Source organism: Oreochromis aureus, linkage group 22, assembly GCF_013358895.1.
Source record: "Oreochromis aureus strain Israel breed Guangdong linkage group 22, ZZ_aureus, whole genome shotgun sequence".
NCBI classification, from domain to species: Eukaryota; Metazoa; Chordata; class Actinopteri; order Cichliformes; family Cichlidae; genus Oreochromis; species Oreochromis aureus.
In genome coordinates, this window is record NC_052962.1 from 38,164,979 (window position 1) to 38,183,917 (window position 18,939).

At 40.7% G+C, this 18,939-nt stretch overlaps 1 protein-coding gene across 2 annotated transcripts in view; it reads right to left on the bottom strand.

Moving 5' to 3' along the window:
- LOC116317227 (venom phosphodiesterase 1) overlaps positions 1–18,939 on the bottom strand; it is a 58,367-nt gene that overhangs the window by 12,125 nt on the left and 27,303 nt on the right. For both annotated transcript variants that reach the window (XR_005609749.1, XM_039605140.1), the window contains 10 exons: positions 18,654–18,776; positions 17,830–17,861; positions 16,701–16,828; positions 16,226–16,295; positions 16,038–16,125; positions 13,378–13,550; positions 10,607–10,652; positions 9,971–10,125; positions 8,382–8,517; positions 3,408–3,485 (listed from right to left, as the gene is read on the bottom strand). Coding sequence is in view for 1 of the 2 variants with exons in the window: in XM_039605140.1 (XP_039461074.1) it covers positions 3,408–3,485; positions 8,382–8,517; positions 9,971–10,125; positions 10,607–10,652; positions 13,378–13,550; positions 16,038–16,125; positions 16,226–16,295; positions 16,701–16,828; positions 17,830–17,861; positions 18,654–18,776 (1,029 nt within the window). In the remaining variant the exon portion in view is untranslated. The remainder of the gene's footprint in view (positions 1–3,407; positions 3,486–8,381; positions 8,518–9,970; positions 10,126–10,606; positions 10,653–13,377; positions 13,551–16,037; positions 16,126–16,225; positions 16,296–16,700; positions 16,829–17,829; positions 17,862–18,653; positions 18,777–18,939) is intronic.

Below are 18,939 nucleotides of genomic sequence, written 5' to 3' on the forward strand. Positions count from 1 at the left end.
TGTCTTCCCTGGTGAACTTGATGTTTTTATCCACAGCGTTAATGTGCGCAGTGAAGGATTCCACTGCTTGTGTCTTGATTTTGACCCAGGTGTCATCTACATATCTGTACCAGTGGCTGGGTACTCTCCCTTTAAAAGAGCCAAGAGCCTTTCTTTCCACTTCCTCCATGTAAAGGTTGGCTACAATAGGTGACACAGGGGAGCCCATGGCACAGCCATGTTTTTGTCTGTAGAAGCCTTCGTTGTATTTGAAGTATGTTGTGGTAAGGCAGAGGTCTAACAGTGTGCAGATGTGATCGGGTGTGAAGTTGGTCCTGTCTTCCAAGGAGCTGTCTTCTTGTAGTCGTTTTCTGACAGTCTCCACTGCTTCCGTGGTGGGTATGCAAGTGAAGAGAGAGACTACATCAAAGGACACCATGGTTTCATCTGGATCCAGGGTAAGTTTCTGGACCTTGTCGGTGAAGTCGGTGGAGTTCTTGATGTGGTGTGGGGTGTTCCCCCACGAGAGGTGCCAGGATGGTAGCAAGGTGTTTCGCAATGTTATAAGTGGCTGAGTTTATGCTACTGACTATGGGTCTGAGTGGGACCCCTTCCTTGTGGATCTTAGGAAGTCCATAAATGCAGGGTATGGCATCCCCTGGATAAAGGCGGTGATATTTGAGGCGGTCAATGATTTTGTCCTTTTCAAGGTCTTGAAGGCAAGCTATAACTTTCTTTTTGTAGCTGCTTGTGGGGTCTCGTTTTAAAGCTTCGTAGGTGTTGTTGTCACTGAGGAGAGTAGTGGACAAGGCTCAGCGGGCCCAACACTCTCAAGGAAAAGAAAGACAACGCAGGAAATTTCACACCTTGCTTTCAAAAACCCACACTCCTCAGTCTGAAACCTCACAACTCAGAGAAGAAAACACACCTGAAGACAGTCGGGAGAAATGGGTAAAGAACTTTTCAGACCGGAATCTCACTGACCCTGAAAAGAAGGTTTTAGCCAAAGGACTCAATTTCGCCATTTCTCCGCAACAGTTGCCCATAGTGGACCTCATCACAGCCACAGAAACCGCCATACGGATTAATAAATTATCACAGACAGAAGCAGAGCAAATCAGGATGAAAGTCTCAGCCACCCTCTCCAGTGCCAAAGTCCCTCCGCTCTAACCTCACACTACAAGAAAAGAAGGCCGTCGCTTCCCTGAGCAAAGACCACAACATCACTATATTACCAGCGGATAAGGGAAGGTGCACTGTGGTCCTAAACACAACAGATTACCACACAAAGATCACTACTCTCCTCAGTGACAACAACACCTACGAAGCTTTAAAACGAGACCCCACAAGCAGCTACAAAAAAGAAAGTTATAGCTTGCCTTCAAGACCTTGAAAAGGACAAAATCATTGACCGCCTCAAATATCACCGCCTTTATCCAGGGGATGCCATACCCTGCATTTATGGACTTCCTAAGATCCACAAGGAAGGGGTCCCACTCAGACCCATAGTCAGTAGCATAAACTCAGCCACTTATAACATTGCGAAACACCTTGCTACCATCCTGGCACCTCTCGTGGGGAACACCCCACACCACATCAAGAACTCCACCGACTTCACCGACAAGGTCCAGAAACTTACCCTGGATCCAGATGAAACCATGGTGTCCTTTGATGTAGTCTCTCTCTTCACGTGCATACCCACCACGGAAGCAGTGGAGACTGTCAGAAAACGACTACAAGAAGACAGCTCCTTGGAAGACAGGACCAACTTCACACCCAATCACATCTGCACACTGTTAGACCTCTGCCTTACCACAACATACTTCAAATACAACGAAGGCTTCTACAGACAAAAACATGGCTGTGCCATGGGCTCCCCTGTGTCACCTATTGTAGCCAACCTTTACATGGAGGAAGTGGAAAGAAAGGCTCTTGGCTCTTTTAAAGGGAGAGTACCCAGCCACTGGTACAGATATGTAGACGACACCTGGGTCAAAATCAAGACACAAGAAGTGGAATCCTTCACTGCGCACATTAACGCTGTGGATAAAAACATCAAGTTCACCAGGAAGACACTAAGGATAACTGTTTGCCTTTCCTGGACTGCGCTGTGCACATTGAAGAGAATGGCAACCTCAACATCGAAGTTTACCGAAGCCCACACACACACGGACCAGTACCTCCTCTTTGACTCCCATCACCCTCTGGAACACAAACTTGGAGTAATTAGGACCCTACACCACCGGGCAGAACATGTTCCCTCTAAGCCTGAAGGGAAAAGAAGGAACACACACATGTAAAGGAAGCACTGAAAACATGTGGTTATCCTAACTGGGCGTTCATAAAGTCAGCAAAGAGGCACAGAAAAGAAGATCAGACACCAGTGAGGGAGGATAAGAAAGACAGACGCAACAACGTTGTCATCCCCTATGTAGCCGGTGTATCAGAGAAACTCAGGAGAGTTTTCTCCAAGCACGACATCCCAGTGTACTTCAGACCCAGCAACACACTCAGACACAAACTGGTTCACCCGAAGACAAAACTCCAAAACACAGACTGAACAACGTGGTGTATGCTGTACAGTGCAGCGAGGAATGCCCAGACCTCTACATTGGAGAGACCAAACAGCCACTTCACAAGCGCATGGCACAACATAGAAGAGCCACCTCCACAGGACAAGACTCAGCAGTCCATCTGCATCTAAAGGATAAAGGTCACTCTTTCGAGGATGCCAATGTTCACATATTGGACAGAGAGGACAGATGGTTTGAAAGAGGAGTGAAAGAGGCCATCTATGTCCACTGTGAGCGACCATCTTTGAACAGAGGCGGTGGTTTACGACACCAACTGTCTGCCATCTATAATCCAGTTTTGAGTTCCCTCCCCAGACGACTTAACGCCCACTCACATCCTGGGCCATCTGACCTCAGGAATTCACATGACAAGGTGGGGCCAGGTTTCACAATGGGCTCACCCGAAACCCTGGCTGATTAGGTCCCACACCCGCTTTCGCACCTTGGCGCATGTGATTAGAGGATCATCAGGGGGTCCTTTGTCCCTCCTTGGGGGGATACTCCCACTGGGTTTAAATCTGGGACTCTCGGCCATTTGACCTTAGAACTGAAGAAGCTTCTCGGATGAGAGGTGAAACGTCTTCAAGCAACTCAAAGAAGTCCAGATGCTTTTCTTTGCAAACTCCTTTGACCTTAGAAGATTTTGTTAACTTCCCTTCCATGTCTTTTTGATCTGCATTATTTTGCAGTAATTTCAAGTTCAGCAATAAAGTTGTTTTTTTGTTGTGTTTTTTAACTTTTGTTTCCAGATTCTGCCGTCCAACCCTGCCTGCTACACAGCCAAACATTTTCTTTATAACCCCCAATAATATTGTCCATTACAGCTTTTTCAGTAACATTTAACGTTGCACTTACTCTTAAACTCAGGGTACATTGGTACCACATTACTCATCAGTAAAGCATCATACTGCTGGTCCACCGTTGTATTAAAATCTGCAAAAACACAATAAGAAATAATTACTTTTAGACCGTAGCAGATGGTGAGAGGCAGTACCACATCATAGACATTATAAATGAGAGTGACATATAATTAAGACAATCTTAAATAGGAATCCCTGGAGAATGTGATGCATGTAAAACAACATGAGGTTCACTACAGTTTCACACAGCTACCAATTCTCAAAAAAATGTAGGTAAGTGTTCTTAATATTTTTCTTGCCTTTCTGTAATAACATGAATTATCATGTTTACCAAATAGTGAAATCGTGATAATCTTAAGTTGTCCTGTGTACATTAGAAGTATAATATGACATTTTGGGGGAAAGACACCAATGTTTTTAAAGTGATTTTAACAGATTTGATTAGCAAGCCTACACATTCAGCACTATCCACCTTCACTCACAGCTCAGTAGAATAAAGTATACTTACAGCTGGAACCAGGCTGCATTTTGGTACTTTGCTGAATTGCACTTCACTATAGCCACCATGTTGTTGCAAGGCAGCCACATCTGCTAATGCATGTTTATGGAGGCATTTTTATTTCTCATAGATTTTCTGACTTCCTTTTGCTCCTTCTGAGTTTGCAAAATATCCTTTGTTCAAAGGAAAATTCAAACCAAGTCACTTATTCTGACTAAAAAAAACAGTTTACCCTGCAAATGTTTGAGGTTTCATGCTTCTATGATTCACCCAATGCATTTTCTTCATCAGCCTGTTTTCCTCCCGTTAGTGCTGGGTTCGCATGCTTTACTGGCTTCCTGTTTTGGAGCCTATGCTAGCTGTCATATCCTTCTGAGAACCAGCCTATTCATTTATGTCCTGTTTAATGGACACTTGTTTTTGGTCGACATCTTTTGACTTATTTGAGCCACCCTACCAAGTCCCGATGTACTAAATAGAAGATATCCTGGGCTCTCCATTGATATCTCATGTGTTTGGGTGGCCTCTTTAATCTCCAAAGAGGAAGGAAATCACAAAGAAGTTCAATGGGAAGATTCTGTTTTCTTTGATCCTCAGGAGGATTTGGTGAGAGGCAGCAGACTAGTGGCCCCGAGTCTGTTGCAGGGCCAACAGAGAGAAACGAACAACCATTGACACTCACATTCACACCTATGGGAAATTTCTAGTCACCAAATAACCTAACCCCACTGACTGCATGTCTTTGGACTGTGGGAGGAAGCTGGAGTACCAGGAGAGAACTCACACAAACATGGGGAGAACATGCAAACTCCACACAGAAGATTGTAAGGTGTTTCCACAGTGTGGAGAACTTTAAACCTTATCTGATGTAACCTCAATGTTGAATGTCATCAATATCAAGATTTTAACCAGTAGGCTGCAGACTGCAGTCAACTGAATTCTTTTTTCTTTAATCCCACAATTCTGTCTGTAAGCTCTGCAGTTTTACTGTTACCCCACATTAGAGCCACTTCAACTTTCTTTGAAATGGATCTAACAGATTCTCACAGGATGTCAGAATGTAATCAAACTGTTTATCAGAGCGAACGTGTGGTTTTTAGAACATAGCATTAGCTGGAATAATGTTGGCTTTCAAACAGCTGTTGTTGTCAAACCAGCTCATGTCAACCGTCTGGAGATGGGAGGGTCACATGTCTAACCTCGTAGCAATAAGTAATTCTGACAATATTCTGAATAAATAAGCATGTTTATACACGTTTTCATGTGTTAGCGACAGGTGAGTGCTGTCTCTATCCTTTGGGTTTTCCTTCCCCGATGATAAAACATAGGTCTGATGCCTCCTACCTTGAGTATGAAGGTGCATCAAGCTGTTGGAAGATGTAACTACACTATTCAGTCTACATTTATGAGTACAGTATCCTTCTTCTCTCTGTTAGATAACCTCAAAAATTACTGGGAACAACTTCACTATCTTGGACATGCAGACTGGAATCACCAACCATCTCATTAGTATTTAGCTTGTTAGGGCTCTGCCGCCTGAGCTACATTGTATCGACAACTATCTATCTATCAACTATCGTATGATCTTTGCAGCATGAAAGCACATATGAGATCACATTAATTTCCAGAAGTTTTTATGTCTTCTCTTATTTTTTATATTTAACTTGACCACGTGTATAATCAATGTGTTACTGGTGTAACAGCAGAGTAAACGATCATTGGACACTGCAGATTTATTATCCACTTCCAATAAAAATAATAGGCTGCATCTTTTTAAGTCTGCATCTATGGACTGTAAGGCTTTTGTCAGGTTCTCCACCAACTACCCTGCACTAAAACATTTAGCATATATAACTGAAGGGATCACTGTTTAAATAAACCTACACTGCTCAAAAAATGTCATGAAATGAAAAACTTTCTAATCAGAGTGTATGAGGCCACCCCAGGACTCACTGTCAGGTTGTAAAACCTCATGGATTTCTCAGACAGTGACATTATTGTATCTGACCAATCAGTGATGGCCTAGAGTATTTCATATGTCAGTGTTTTTCCAGAATTTGGGAAATTGTGTTTTTCACTACCACCTACTCCCATACTTGCGGTCATTACATCAAAACTGTGGTAAGTTGATGAAATTATATTCAGCTCAATTCAAAGTTATTTATATAGCGCCAAGTCACAACAACAGTCGCCTCAAGGCGCTTTATATTGTAAGGTAGACCCTACAATATTACATACAGAGAAAAACCCAACAATAATATAACCCCTATGAGCAAGCACGTTGGCGACATTGTGAAGGAAAAACTCCCTGTAATACCTACAGCATGTTCTAATCGCTCTAATAGGATATTATGATCAACAGTATTGAACGCTGCACTGAGGTCTAGCAGGACAAGCACAGAGATGAGTCCACTGTCAGAGGCCATAAGAAGATCATTTGTAACCTTCACTAAAGCTGTTTCTGTGCTGTGATGAGCTCTGAAACCTGACTGAAACTCTTCAAATAAGCCATTCCTCTGCAGATGATCTGTTAGCTGTTTGACAACTACTCTTTCAAGGATTTTTGATATGAAAGGAAGGTTGGAGATTGGCCTATAATTAGCTAAGACTGCTGGGTCTAGAGATGCTTTTTGAGTAAAGGTTTAACTACAGCCACCTTGAAGGCCTGTGGTACATAGCCGATTATTAGAGATAGGTTGATCATATTTAAGCAGTCCCTGCTCAAAGACAGTTTGTTTCACTGTCTTTGAGCAGTTTTGTAGGAATGGGGTCTAAAAGACACGTTGATGGTTTGTATAGTTCAGCAGTTGTTTTAAATGCTGAGATGAATATTGTTTGTGTTGGATTTCTAGAAATGAGTGAAATTTGTTGCATAAAAATGGTGCTTATATATCCAGTTCACCTAAAAACTGTAGAGCAACTAAAAGTAAGTAAATTTTTAGACATGCAGCAAATGCATCTAGTGAGATCTACTTGTGTTATTTCTAAAAAGTACACATTATCATAAATGTAGCACAAACATAGGAAACAGTATATTGCCACAGTTTTCTGTATCACTATACAGTAATTCAGTTTAAACAATTTCTAGACATTTTCAGACTAGAAATTGTAAAATGTGTTGATTTGTTTGTTTTAAATCTCTAACCCTCAGAAAGCCTCTCTTTTTTGGTCCTATTCCTGCCAGGCACACAGCCGATCCTGATAACTCCGCTCTTTTATGGAATGCAGCCAATCAAGTGCCATGCCGCAGAATAGCACAACTTGTATAACGTGCGTACACATGCTCAGTTTGATGGATTAACTTAAATGAACTTAAATATTTGATGACAAGTATAAATGTTTACCCGCATTATCTTATTGGACATTATCACCATGTTACAGTAGCTTAGCTAAGTAACATGAGCACTGTAAGTACAAAGGGCTACACTTTAATATATGTATTATATTTGCGCCAGTGTCAGAAATGTAACAGTGTCAGTAACAGTTCATAAATGTTTTTTTAAGTTTGTGTTTTCCCTATATTTTTAATATACTTCTAATATGTACAGACTTACAAAAATGTAAGCCCTAAATGGGCCAAGAACCATATATGGTGCCTTCATGAAATGAAAAATTTAGAAAAAGTCACACAGGTAAAGTGCTGCTCCCATAATAATTTAGAATTTGCATGTATTTTAATGAGTGCCCTATAAATGCTTAACTTGTGTATTCCACAGTTGCTTTCTTTCATCTGCACATCGCAGTCTACGGTGACACATTTCTCACTCACACGTGATAATAGCATTAAAATGGTCTATAGACTTCATTGTTGTTGGTTCCAGTCATCACTCACGGTGAGCACTGTGTCAGCCTTTCCAGGAACCCCAGGATCCCAGGTGATTTCCAAGAGATTTCAGGATCCCCCGAATATAAAGCGCCTTGAGGCGACTTCTGTTGTGATTTGGCGCTATATAAATAAAATTGAATTGAATTGAATTGAATTCTTAAACCTTGAGTTAATCAACTCAAGTTTTATGGTTAGACTCAGACTTTGTTGAACCTGGTTTGTAGAACAGGATCCAGATGCTAATGTTGCTTCCATAGTTAGACATGCTCTTACAAAAAAGTATTGTATTGAGTATTGCTATCAGGATTACGTGCCTGGATCCGTAGTGTCTCTGTCCAAACACTGACTCACTCTTGATCTCAGTGTTTGTTCGATCATCGTGTCCAAGTTTAGATGAGTTTGAAAAATGGTCTATAGACACATTTGTGGGGAACTAAGTGTAGGGGAGTGTGGGAAAGTGAGTGTAACTGCTACGGGAATGCCCATCTTATTATAGATCCATGAGGAAACGTTCAGACAGAACATCACTGTGGTAGTGACTTTGCGTGTACTCATGTGGTCCCTCAACACTGACTCCAGGTTGACTGAAGGTCAGTTAGTGTGGTCGTTTGTCAGTTTGGATTTTTGTGAGGCTAGATACGTACTGGGTGGGTACAAGAAGGCTGAACGCAGGTTTCCAGCAGCAGTGTACTGATCACATCTGGGACTCTGAGATGCTGAAATTCTCGCATCTGCCCGCAAACAATCTGGTGTGACTGGAGGCAATGGGTCCAGGTTATTCTACAAGAATATGAAACATGCTTTAGTCATTTCAATTACAATTTCATTTCAAACAATAATTTTTAACAGTCATTTTTAAATATTTCTGCCAAAGGAAAAATAAAACTCATATCTGAAAACTGGTTATCACACACACTTTGCTGCTTCAGTCTTTTATAGCAAATCCAGCACGGGGAGTACAACCACAAAGTGACCCACAAACTTCATCCTCGCTGCATTTCTACTGTTGTTTCATCACTCATCACTTTTAAGGTGATGATTTTCACTGTTTAATTTTCTATTTACATTATACATTTTGTATTGTTTCTATAGTGTATAATTTTGTAGCAGTCTGTATTTATATGTGAAGCCCAAAAGGCACCTCTGCATCTGTTATTGATTACAATTACTGCAGTGATGTCGCGTTTCTTGAATATTGCATTAGTTGACTTCATATTTTAAATGCATTTAAATCTTTCAAGATGTGTCTTTGCCCTTTTTGTTTTAAGGTAAGAAATATATCCAAACAAAATAAGCAATAACACTTAAAACAATGTGATTAACACCTTATAACCTGATAGGTAAAGGCTGTGATGATTATTGCTTTCTCATTATAATTTGTCATTGAGTAATAACTAATAAATAGTTACCTGCCAAATTTTGTGTTGAGATGGTAAATACATACTTAAACTCAGATGACTTTAGAGGACTAATAGTGTGCACTTAGCACTTGTTCATAACTAACTGCTCAATAGTTCACATGTTAACAAATTAAATATTTAATTTAGGGCAGTTTCACATTTTAGAAACATCAGCTAAAATCTTAATAATCATAATTCTAAAATGGTGAGTGTTTTACTCGTAGATCCAGATTTTCATTCTACAAAAGTGAACAGATGGGAAAAAATAATCAGACACACTTCCTCTAAAACCCCCTTGTATTGAATCCAATACAAGTGCTTGCATCGGAAATTTTGAATGCTGCAAGTTCATACTTTTCTCATACTTTCACACCATCCATAATTCATATGGAAACTGCATAATTCTTATTCACTGTGAGTCAGTAATTCTGCAAAAGTTGAATCTGTTCATCTGGACGTAGCGTTTTGTGGGAGAAAAGTTTCGTCACTCATCCAAGTGACTTCTTGGATGAGTGACGAAATGTTTCTCCCATTGATAACATTTCGTCCAGATGAACAGAATCAACCTTGTGGGTTTTACTTATCTAGATGATTGAGCATGCATCAAGACGATGAGTCAGTAATTCTTTTTTGTCATATAAGATATTTCCAAATCGATGCAGTTTTATAGAGCTACTGATTATCTCTGTGTCTTCACATTACCAGAACTTTACTTTTATATCAATCTGAAGCCAAAACTTGTGATTAGGCAACTGCCCCCCCCAAAAAAAACAAAACAAAACAAAACAAAACAACCCAAAACATTACATCCTATCACCGGTCAATGGGCTTACAGGGTTGTCGATGGTGAAGGAGCTCCACAGGGGCATCAGGGCTTTGTGGCTGTAGGCGCTGATGAATCCCTCCTGGTAGAGGATGCAATAACTTTGGTCAGGTTGAAGCATCCGAGGTCGACCAAAAAGTGCATGCTTCTTTTCTGCAGTGGATGCTGAAAAAGAAATGTCCTCTCATTTTTAGAATAATTGTCTTCATGATGTCCACACCAGTAAGGGCATTTTCATTAATATGTGTTTTTCTGTTATTATCCTTTTCCAGTCAGTTAGGGGATTTTGTTTTTTGAGAAATCAGAATTGAAATTAAGGAGCTTGGAAAGAAAAGCTCCTGGACTTCTTTAAGTCCTTTATGTTTTCGAGAAACTTTCAAGTCCAGACACTTTTCTTTCCAAGCTGCTTAGATTACAATGACCTGGGTGACCGAGAACCTTCACAGACACTATTGAGATGCATGGAAATTCAACAAGGCAGAAAATGTGGAGGCATTTCTGAAAGAGCAAAACATGCCAATGTGATTAGTTTGATCAGCTCTCCCTTTAAAAAATTGTAATGTAAATCAAAAATCCAGAAAAAAAGATGTTTAAAGTAGAGAATAGCAGAGAATCGTGGAGTCAGGAGCGAGTAGAAATGTCTCACCCTCCTCTGCACTCAGATTCAGTCGTTTGTTGATATTAGTTTCATCCTGAGGGAAGACAACATTTTTATTTAGTCTAAGCTGTAATGCTGCTACACTTTTTTCTACTTTGACATGATTGGAAGGGAAAAAAGATTCAAATGAAGTAATGATAAAGGGATTGGTTCTTATATAATGCTTTTCTGCTCTATCTGACCACTCAAAGCACTTTACACAATTTGTACATTTGTACATAATCAGTACACTGAGCTGTTGACAGTTGCAAATTGCAGCAATTAGACATTTCTAGTATCTTTGTGATGGACATGTTGATCTGTTGTTAAGCCAGCTTCTTCCAGCTGAGGGCCCTGACTGTAGTAATCTTTATTTTGGTATCAGCCAGGCTCTGCTCTCTCGTCTTCAGCTTGTTCAGAATGCTGCAGCCAGTGTTGCCAACTTAGCGACTTTGTCGCTATATTTAGCGAGTTTTCAGACCCCCTAGCGACTTTTTTTCTATAAAAAGTCGCTAAAAAAAGACGTGAAAGCGCGTATCGCTTTTACTCTCAACAAGCAGCGGGTGCTGTAACGCAGTCAGTTCTTCTTTTAATCTTTTACTCTTATGCTGTTTTGTGGATCACAAGGTTTAAAACTACTTATAAACACACACAAACACAAAGTAACTCCAACAGAGTGCCTATTTCGGGTCACTTTTGCCGGTCCAAGCCCGGGTAAAGGAGCAGGGTTGGAATTGTGACATTAAAAAAACAATAATTGCTAAAAGAAATTTAATTTGTAGTTCTAAATAAATTCTAAATGCATTTAGGACGTTTTTTACTCACTTTAGGTCTCTTCCACGATGTTATTTCTCTCTCCAACAACATTGGTTACAATTACATTAGCGTGACCAATTATGCAAATTAGGTGATGACGTCATTTAGCGACTTCTAGCGACTTTTAGGACAGCCAATAGCGATTTTCCTTACTGAGGAGTTGGCAACACTGGCTGCAGCCCGGCTCGTCAGTCTTAAATGGATCAGCTCCCTTGTACCTCTCTGATCTTTTAACATAAAATAGTACAACTCCTAGGTCAGCTGATAAATTGCATCTGGTTGTTCCTAGAAGCAGATTGAAACACAGAGGAGAACAGACCTTTGTGACTGCTAAACTTTGGAGCAGTCTGCCTCTTCAAAGTAGGATTTCTCCAACACTTGACATTTTCAAATCCCGTCTGAAAACACATCTTTACTCGACTGGAGCTGCCTTGCCACCCAAACTTGAAGAGCACGACTGTGATGTCATTGCTGGTTTCTTGTAAAACCCAAAGATTTTTCCACCATATGACTGCTGAGATTCCATTTCTTACTTTTTCCAAACACTTGTCATAGCTCTTTCCAAACAGTAGCAGCTTTTAGTTGTTCTAAGCTAATATTTTTTAAATATGCTCTGCAGATGCTTAGCAGCATTGAGGTTCCAGCTGGTGAGAGTCCAGCATGACTTCTAGTTTGATCACTGATCCAGAAATCCTCCCTTTAGTCACAGCTTTTTTGTGCAGAAGGTTATTTGAGTCTCACCAACTAACTTGGTGGATGATTTGGCATTTGCACCTCAGAGGAAGTGAAACTGAATTTCACTCTTAGTGGTTCAAGGTGTGGTTGTGGGAACTTTCCATGTTTTCAACAAATAATGCAGACCCTGTGTCCAGAAAGTACATTTGTCACAAGTTGGATATTGGTCATAGAAAACAGATTAACCCTTGAGGTCTTTTTTCAAAATAAACCACTTCCACCAAAACCACAATAACACATCAAAGATTGAATTTATGGTAACTTCATAGCATTTCAGAAACAAGACTTGTAGGCTGATGACAGTAATCTAGACCTTGGACATGATTCAGTGGTAGGCATAATAGAAAATACAAAAACATAGAGATTTCCATTAAGATAAACATTTTTTTTAAGAGTTAGCCATGGAGTATATCATGCTTTAGGGGCTGTGTTGCAGCAAGTTTGACTCTAATAATTTGTGAATAACAGATTTTAAATACAAGGAAATTCTAGATGCAAACATCAGAGTAGCCGTAAAAAGGTTGGTGGCTTCTACAAGAGCATAATGCCTTTATATCCACAAAAGGTGAGAATTCTGTGAATAGACTGAATCTCACTGTGTGGGAAACTAAGCCGGAAGAAGGGACAAAAAAAGCAACAAACCATCCAAATGTTTCTCCAGAAGTCTGGATGCTTTTTTCCCCTCTTGTGTTTCTCGAATGCATGAAAGTGCATTGCTAAATAAAGCACACAGCTGATCTGTGAACTGTCACTGTTTTGACTGTTACCATGGAAGTTTGCTTTCATGTTAACAGTCTTGAGCTGGATGCCATCGCTGCAGTCTGTATTTCTTGTCATAGTTTTGAAAATGTTTGGATGCTTTCCACAGACTTAATTCCCACAGAATAAAAATGCTCACATTGGGGTGGCTGTAGCTCAGGTGGCAGAGCAGGTCAGCCATTAATCAGAAGGTCGATGGTTCGATCCCAGGCTGCCTCCTGGCTGCATGCCAAATATCCTTGGGCAAGATACTAACCCCATGTTTGCCTACTGGTGGTGGTCAGAGGGCCCGGTGGTGCCAGTGTCCAGCAGCCTCGCCTCTGTCAGTGTGCCCCAGGGCAGCTGTGGCTACAATGTAGCTTGCCATTGCCAGTGTGTGAATGACTGAATGCAGTGTAAAGCGCTATACAAATGCAGGCCATTTACCATTATTTTATATATATGCTTTTGAGTGACAGTGATGTACCCACCACCTCACCACAGGAGCATCCCAGGTCGTCTTCAGGGTTTAGGTTGACCAGTGGACACTGAGTGGGCTCACTTTGTTCAGCAGGGTGCACCGGTGTGTAGTAGGGCTGCCGTAAGACGTGATTCATGCTGCCGTGGGTTCCATTATTGCTGGAAGGAGAAACCTCGAGGATATCTGCATTAAATAAACATGAATTTATTTTTGTGCCCTTGATTTCGGCTGTTTGTTCAGTACCAGATTTGTGCAATTAGTCAGTCTGTTCTCATTCTCAGGGCAACAAATATTCACTTCTCAACAAAGCTGCTCTCACGTCATATTACACACAAGGCCACATGTTTTATTTCAACACGTATTGCTTAATCAATGGTGCTGTGAAGTGGTGTGGTTTAACCCGAACCACAATCTTTTCCTACCCCTAATAATTTTAAAGGGATAAACCTCACCTGTCTGTGAAAAGTGACATTAGAAAACACACTGAAGCATGGAGCACAACACACTCCTGACTGGGACTACTGGAACTGATATTGTTACCACCTGTTCAACATCCAAACACAGACTTCCAAAATGATCCTGTATCTCAGAAGCCAATATGCCTGTGGCCAAAGGATCAGTGTCTGCCATGTAACAGTTAAATTACAACCACCAGCATTTAGCTGTTGTGGTACTGGATGTTAACTGGCACTAATTAACAACTCTTGACTTAATTGATGCTTTTAAAGGTTTTATATGGGAGACTTTGAGTATTACCAGAGCAGCAGACTTGTTATCATTCAAATTCCTGTTGAATTACCATCATCATTATCTTTATTTCTATCTTTAATTATAGGATTTAAACTTCTTCTTTCCAGGTGTGTTTATTGTTATCTACAGTTTCTTACAGTAATAAAAAATCACCAGAGAAACTAATACACAAAAAAACATAATACTGTGCATTAACTGTGCTATATCAGCTAAATTTTAGAAATCACAGCCCTGGATTTTGGAGGCATAAACTTCACATTCCTGTAAGATGTACTGTAGTTCCAAATGAATTAATGAATAACAGCATGCTGAACAAGGTCCCAGTCTGCATGATATTTTGTTTCCTCCACATTCAGGTTGGGGAATGGGTCCTGACTGTCGTCTACGTGTATGGACTGAATGACAATTTAGAGTACCCGGCCTTCTTGGAGTCCCTGGGTGGGGAGTTTGATGGTGCTCCACCTGGGGACTCTGTCCTCCCACTGGGAGACTTCAATGCTCATGTGGGCTCTGATAGTGAGACCTGCAGGGATGTGATTGGGAACCATCTAGATGTAAACCTGAGCAGTGTTCTGCTACTGGACTTCTGTGCAAACCACAGTTTGTCCATAACAAACACCATGTTCAAACATAAGGGTATTCATAAGTGCACGTGGCACCAGGACACCCTAGGCTGCAGGTCAATGATCGAGTTTGTAATTGTATCAACAGATCTGTGGCCATTGATGATGCTCGGGTGAAGAGAGGGGCTGAGCTGTCAACTGATTACAACATGTTGGATCAGGTGGTGGGGGATGACAGATCTGCCGCATCTAAAAGTACGGTGAGTCAAAGTGAGGGTGCGCTGGGAACGTCTGGCAGAGGCCCTGGTCCACAAGATCTTTAACTCACACCTACTAGGCTTGGCTAGCCCAGGATTTTGGAAGCAGTGAATAGGTACGGAAAGCCCAAGTGGAACACGGCTTGAGCAGTGGCTGAAGCAGGCCATGGAAAAAGACTTTCAGACTGCTTCGAAGAGATTCTGGTAAACCATCAGGCAACTCAGAAGGGGAAAGCGGTGCTCTACGTTCACTGTGTATAGTGCGGGTGGAGCGCTGTTGATTTAGATTGAGAACATTGTCGGGCGTTAGAAGGAATACTTCAAGGACCTCCTAATCCCACTGGGACGTCTTCCATGGTGGAAGCAGTCTGGAAGAGTTTCTGCTTCCAGAGTCTGGAAACAAGCAAGACGACTCGTGAGGTCACTGAGGCAGTTAAACAACTCATTGGTGGCAGAGCTGCTGGGGTGGATGAGGTTCACCCTGAGTTGCTGAAGGCTCTGGATGTTGTAGGGCTGTCTTATGTGACTCGCCTCTACAATGTTGCATGGAAATCAGCAGCGGTACCTTTTGAGTGGCAGGGTGTGCTCCAACTATAGGGGGATCACACTCCTTAGCCTCCCCGGGAAAGTCTATGCCAGACTGCTGGAAAGGTGGAAAGGAGAGTCCATCCATTAGCTGAACCTCGGAAAGAACAATGCGGTTTTCGTCCCAGTCACAGAACACTGGACCAGCCACTCTTATATATATCATTATATAGATTATATATAGATTATTATATAGAGAGTACTATAACATTTTGTAGCACTGCAACAGCACCAGACCAACCACAAAAAAGATGATCGATTAACTAAAGATTCTGTGTACAAAAATGGTTTGTCTCAAATTGATTTCAGCTGATTTTACTCTTTGAAAAATCAGCTGAAACCGTTTTTCTTTTCAACTATTTATGGTTTTGCCACAGCCCAGATTGCTCTTATTTATTTATTTTTATTATTATTTATATGCAGTTATTATGAGTGTCTTATGTTCAGCAGATTGTGAGTGGATATGATCGAGTAGTGTACAGTGGTGGTAATTTGCAGGGGGGAAAAATACTCACCACACATTAGATTGTAAAGTTCAGTATTGGAGAAGGGGTCAATCTCTTTTTCGTTCTGAAACTTGGGGCCATAACTGATAAACATGGCCTACAATAGACATTAAGAAAGAAGTGAGTGCTGTTATTGGGAAAATGGCCAATGTGTTTCCAATTTAGAAACACAGAACAGAGTAATTGTCAGTGCTTACATGCATGCTCTCAAAGTCATTGTCATAGCCGTGGTTACCACCAGAGCAGAACGTGAGAGACCCTGGATCCCTATGAGGAAAGAGATGAGTTTGCCAGTTTTAATTAAATCAATCTTATGAGTTTCTGAATATATACTTAAACGATTACTGAGCACCATGAAGCGATAAGGGCAAAATTACACCCCACTAGAGTTTAGCTCAAGTGCCAGGATGTGATTATGCCTTGAAGCAGTGTACCATAAACCTTTACAGAGTATGACTTCATGTCCAGTAAATGGGGAAAAGCGTTCACACCCTTCTGGAAGAAATTGAACTTAAGGTTTTCGGAGGTAAACAGTATGTGTTTAACACACTATAAAAGTCTGAAACCCAATGACTTTGTGTGTGGCTAACATTATGAATCACTGCACTGTGCTCTAAAACACATGGCTACAACTGTAACAGAGAATGTCTAAAACTGCAGCACCATAAATACCTCTCAAACAGCCATTTAGTGTCAACCAGGATGCTGACATCTTCAATGCGACGACTGTTGGCAAAGTGAAGGCGCTTTGGTAGGTTAGCCTTCAGGTATGGCTTGATTTTTTGGTCTGGTTTCTTACACTGAAATCATGAATGACACTCATTTGTAATCCAATACTGGAACATTTTTGCTGCACATCTAGTTGTGTTTATATGTTGTAATTGCCAATATGTTACACTATTTTTCCTTTTAAATGCCCCTATTTTTCATGTAAAACTAACCCTTACTCTCAAGAATAAAGAATTTGATGACATACAGAGGGGGAAATCTCCTGATCCCCTGCTGAATTTGTAAATTTTCTCACTTAAAAGAAAAGATTTTTAATGGTAGTTTCGTTTTAATGGAGAGTGACAGAATATCAGAACAGTCCGTTAAAAAAACACACAAAAAACAATAAAGAAATGACATAAAAATTATAACATGATTTGTTCGCCACTGAGTGAAATAAGTATTGGCTTGCCTATAACCCAGCCAGAATTCTGGCTCCCACTAATTAGCTGTGCCAATCACTTACAGGTACTTCTACTCTCAACTTGTTATATGTTTAGAGCACATTTGTCCAGGAAATTAGTTTCTTCCTTTCCAACATCTCCACCAACTTGGGCAGAACCAAAGATATGTCAAAGGGACAAGACTGTCAGCCTGCACAAGAATGGAATAAATGGGCTCTAAGACCATTAAGAAAAAGTTTGGTGAGAACGTAACAACAGTTGGTGTTGAGTTTTAAGAAATGGAAGAAATATAAAATGGCCATCAACGGATGGTGTCATGTACCGTAAAACCTTGACCATGAACCTCTTTCTGTCAGCCAGAACACTGAAGATGGGTCGTAGATGGGTGTCCCAACATGACAGCGACCCAAAACAACAATACAACCAAGGTAACAAAGAAGTGGCTCAAGAAAAAGCTTGTGTTGTTTTCCGGATTTTTGGTTGACATTCTGCCTCTCCAGTAAAATAAAACTACCATAAAAAGACGGTCCACTTCTTTGAAAGTGAAGAAACTTACAAATTCAGCAGGGGATTAAATCGTTGTTTTCCTCACTGTACATTCTGGTAAGAAATAAAAAAAAAATACTCACAGTCATATTAGCAACAAGTCCAGCAGAGTCCCCTTTTGAAAGGGAAACATTTGTGTCATTGCAGAAAGTTCAAAGCCAAGGCATAGCAATTAAATCGTGTTTCATTTAAAATGTAAATTTAAATTGCATTTTGAAGGAATTTTGTACATATGTTTGTTAGTGATATATCACAAATAGCTTTGTAATCGACAGATTTGTGGTTCTTTTCCAGCATTGTGTCCCAACATAACTAAAGAGTCTTAGAGAGACACAATTCATCTGTGCAGAAGTGGAAAAATATTCTATGGTTCTTTATCCATTTGGCATTGTTGCCTCTTTGTCTGTCTTTTAGTAAAGCTCTGAGAGCGTCTACATCTACAATGATGTGGAGTGCATTTTCAATAAAAACCAAAAATCAAGTTATCGCAATCTCCCAAATTTAAGAACTAAAAACAAGCATTTTATCAAGAGTAAATCAGATATGTTGGGTCAGTTATGGACAGGTGAAACTGATAGGCATCCAAGCCTTTTCTGCTTGATGCATCATGCAGTCTTTTGACTGTCTCATGCCTTACTGCCTCTGAAACAGCCACGGCCTGATGACAACATCAGGGCATGATGTGGCTGAAACCAATGAACATTCAAGTACGACCAGGTTCAAACACAAACACATTGAGACCTAGGTAATCTCGTAGATTTCACATGCTTTAGGAACCATATATTTCCTCACAAGCTCAAAAAGCTTGTGAAACCTATCATCAACGACTCACCCCAACTCTTCATTCTTTGTGTGATTAAAAGACAAGCAGCAGACTAATGCACTTTGTTCCTTTGCATTTACTTACACAGTGCGTCTTTGTCCTTGGCTCTGATGCGTCCAATGGGACCCTCAGTTACCACATACATGCTGGTATCGCCCACGAGTTCCTGCAGTGCTTCCTTTCTTTCACAGCTTGTTTCCTCCATACCTGCAGCAGCATTCAGCTGTTACGTTACACCCTTAATTTCTTCAGTGGAACTAAAGACAAAACTAAACTGGAATGCTTTATTCCTTATGTGGAATACTCATGAACCATTATGATCCAGTTCTAGATGATGGTAGTGTTACTGGATTATGAATGTCCAATTGCT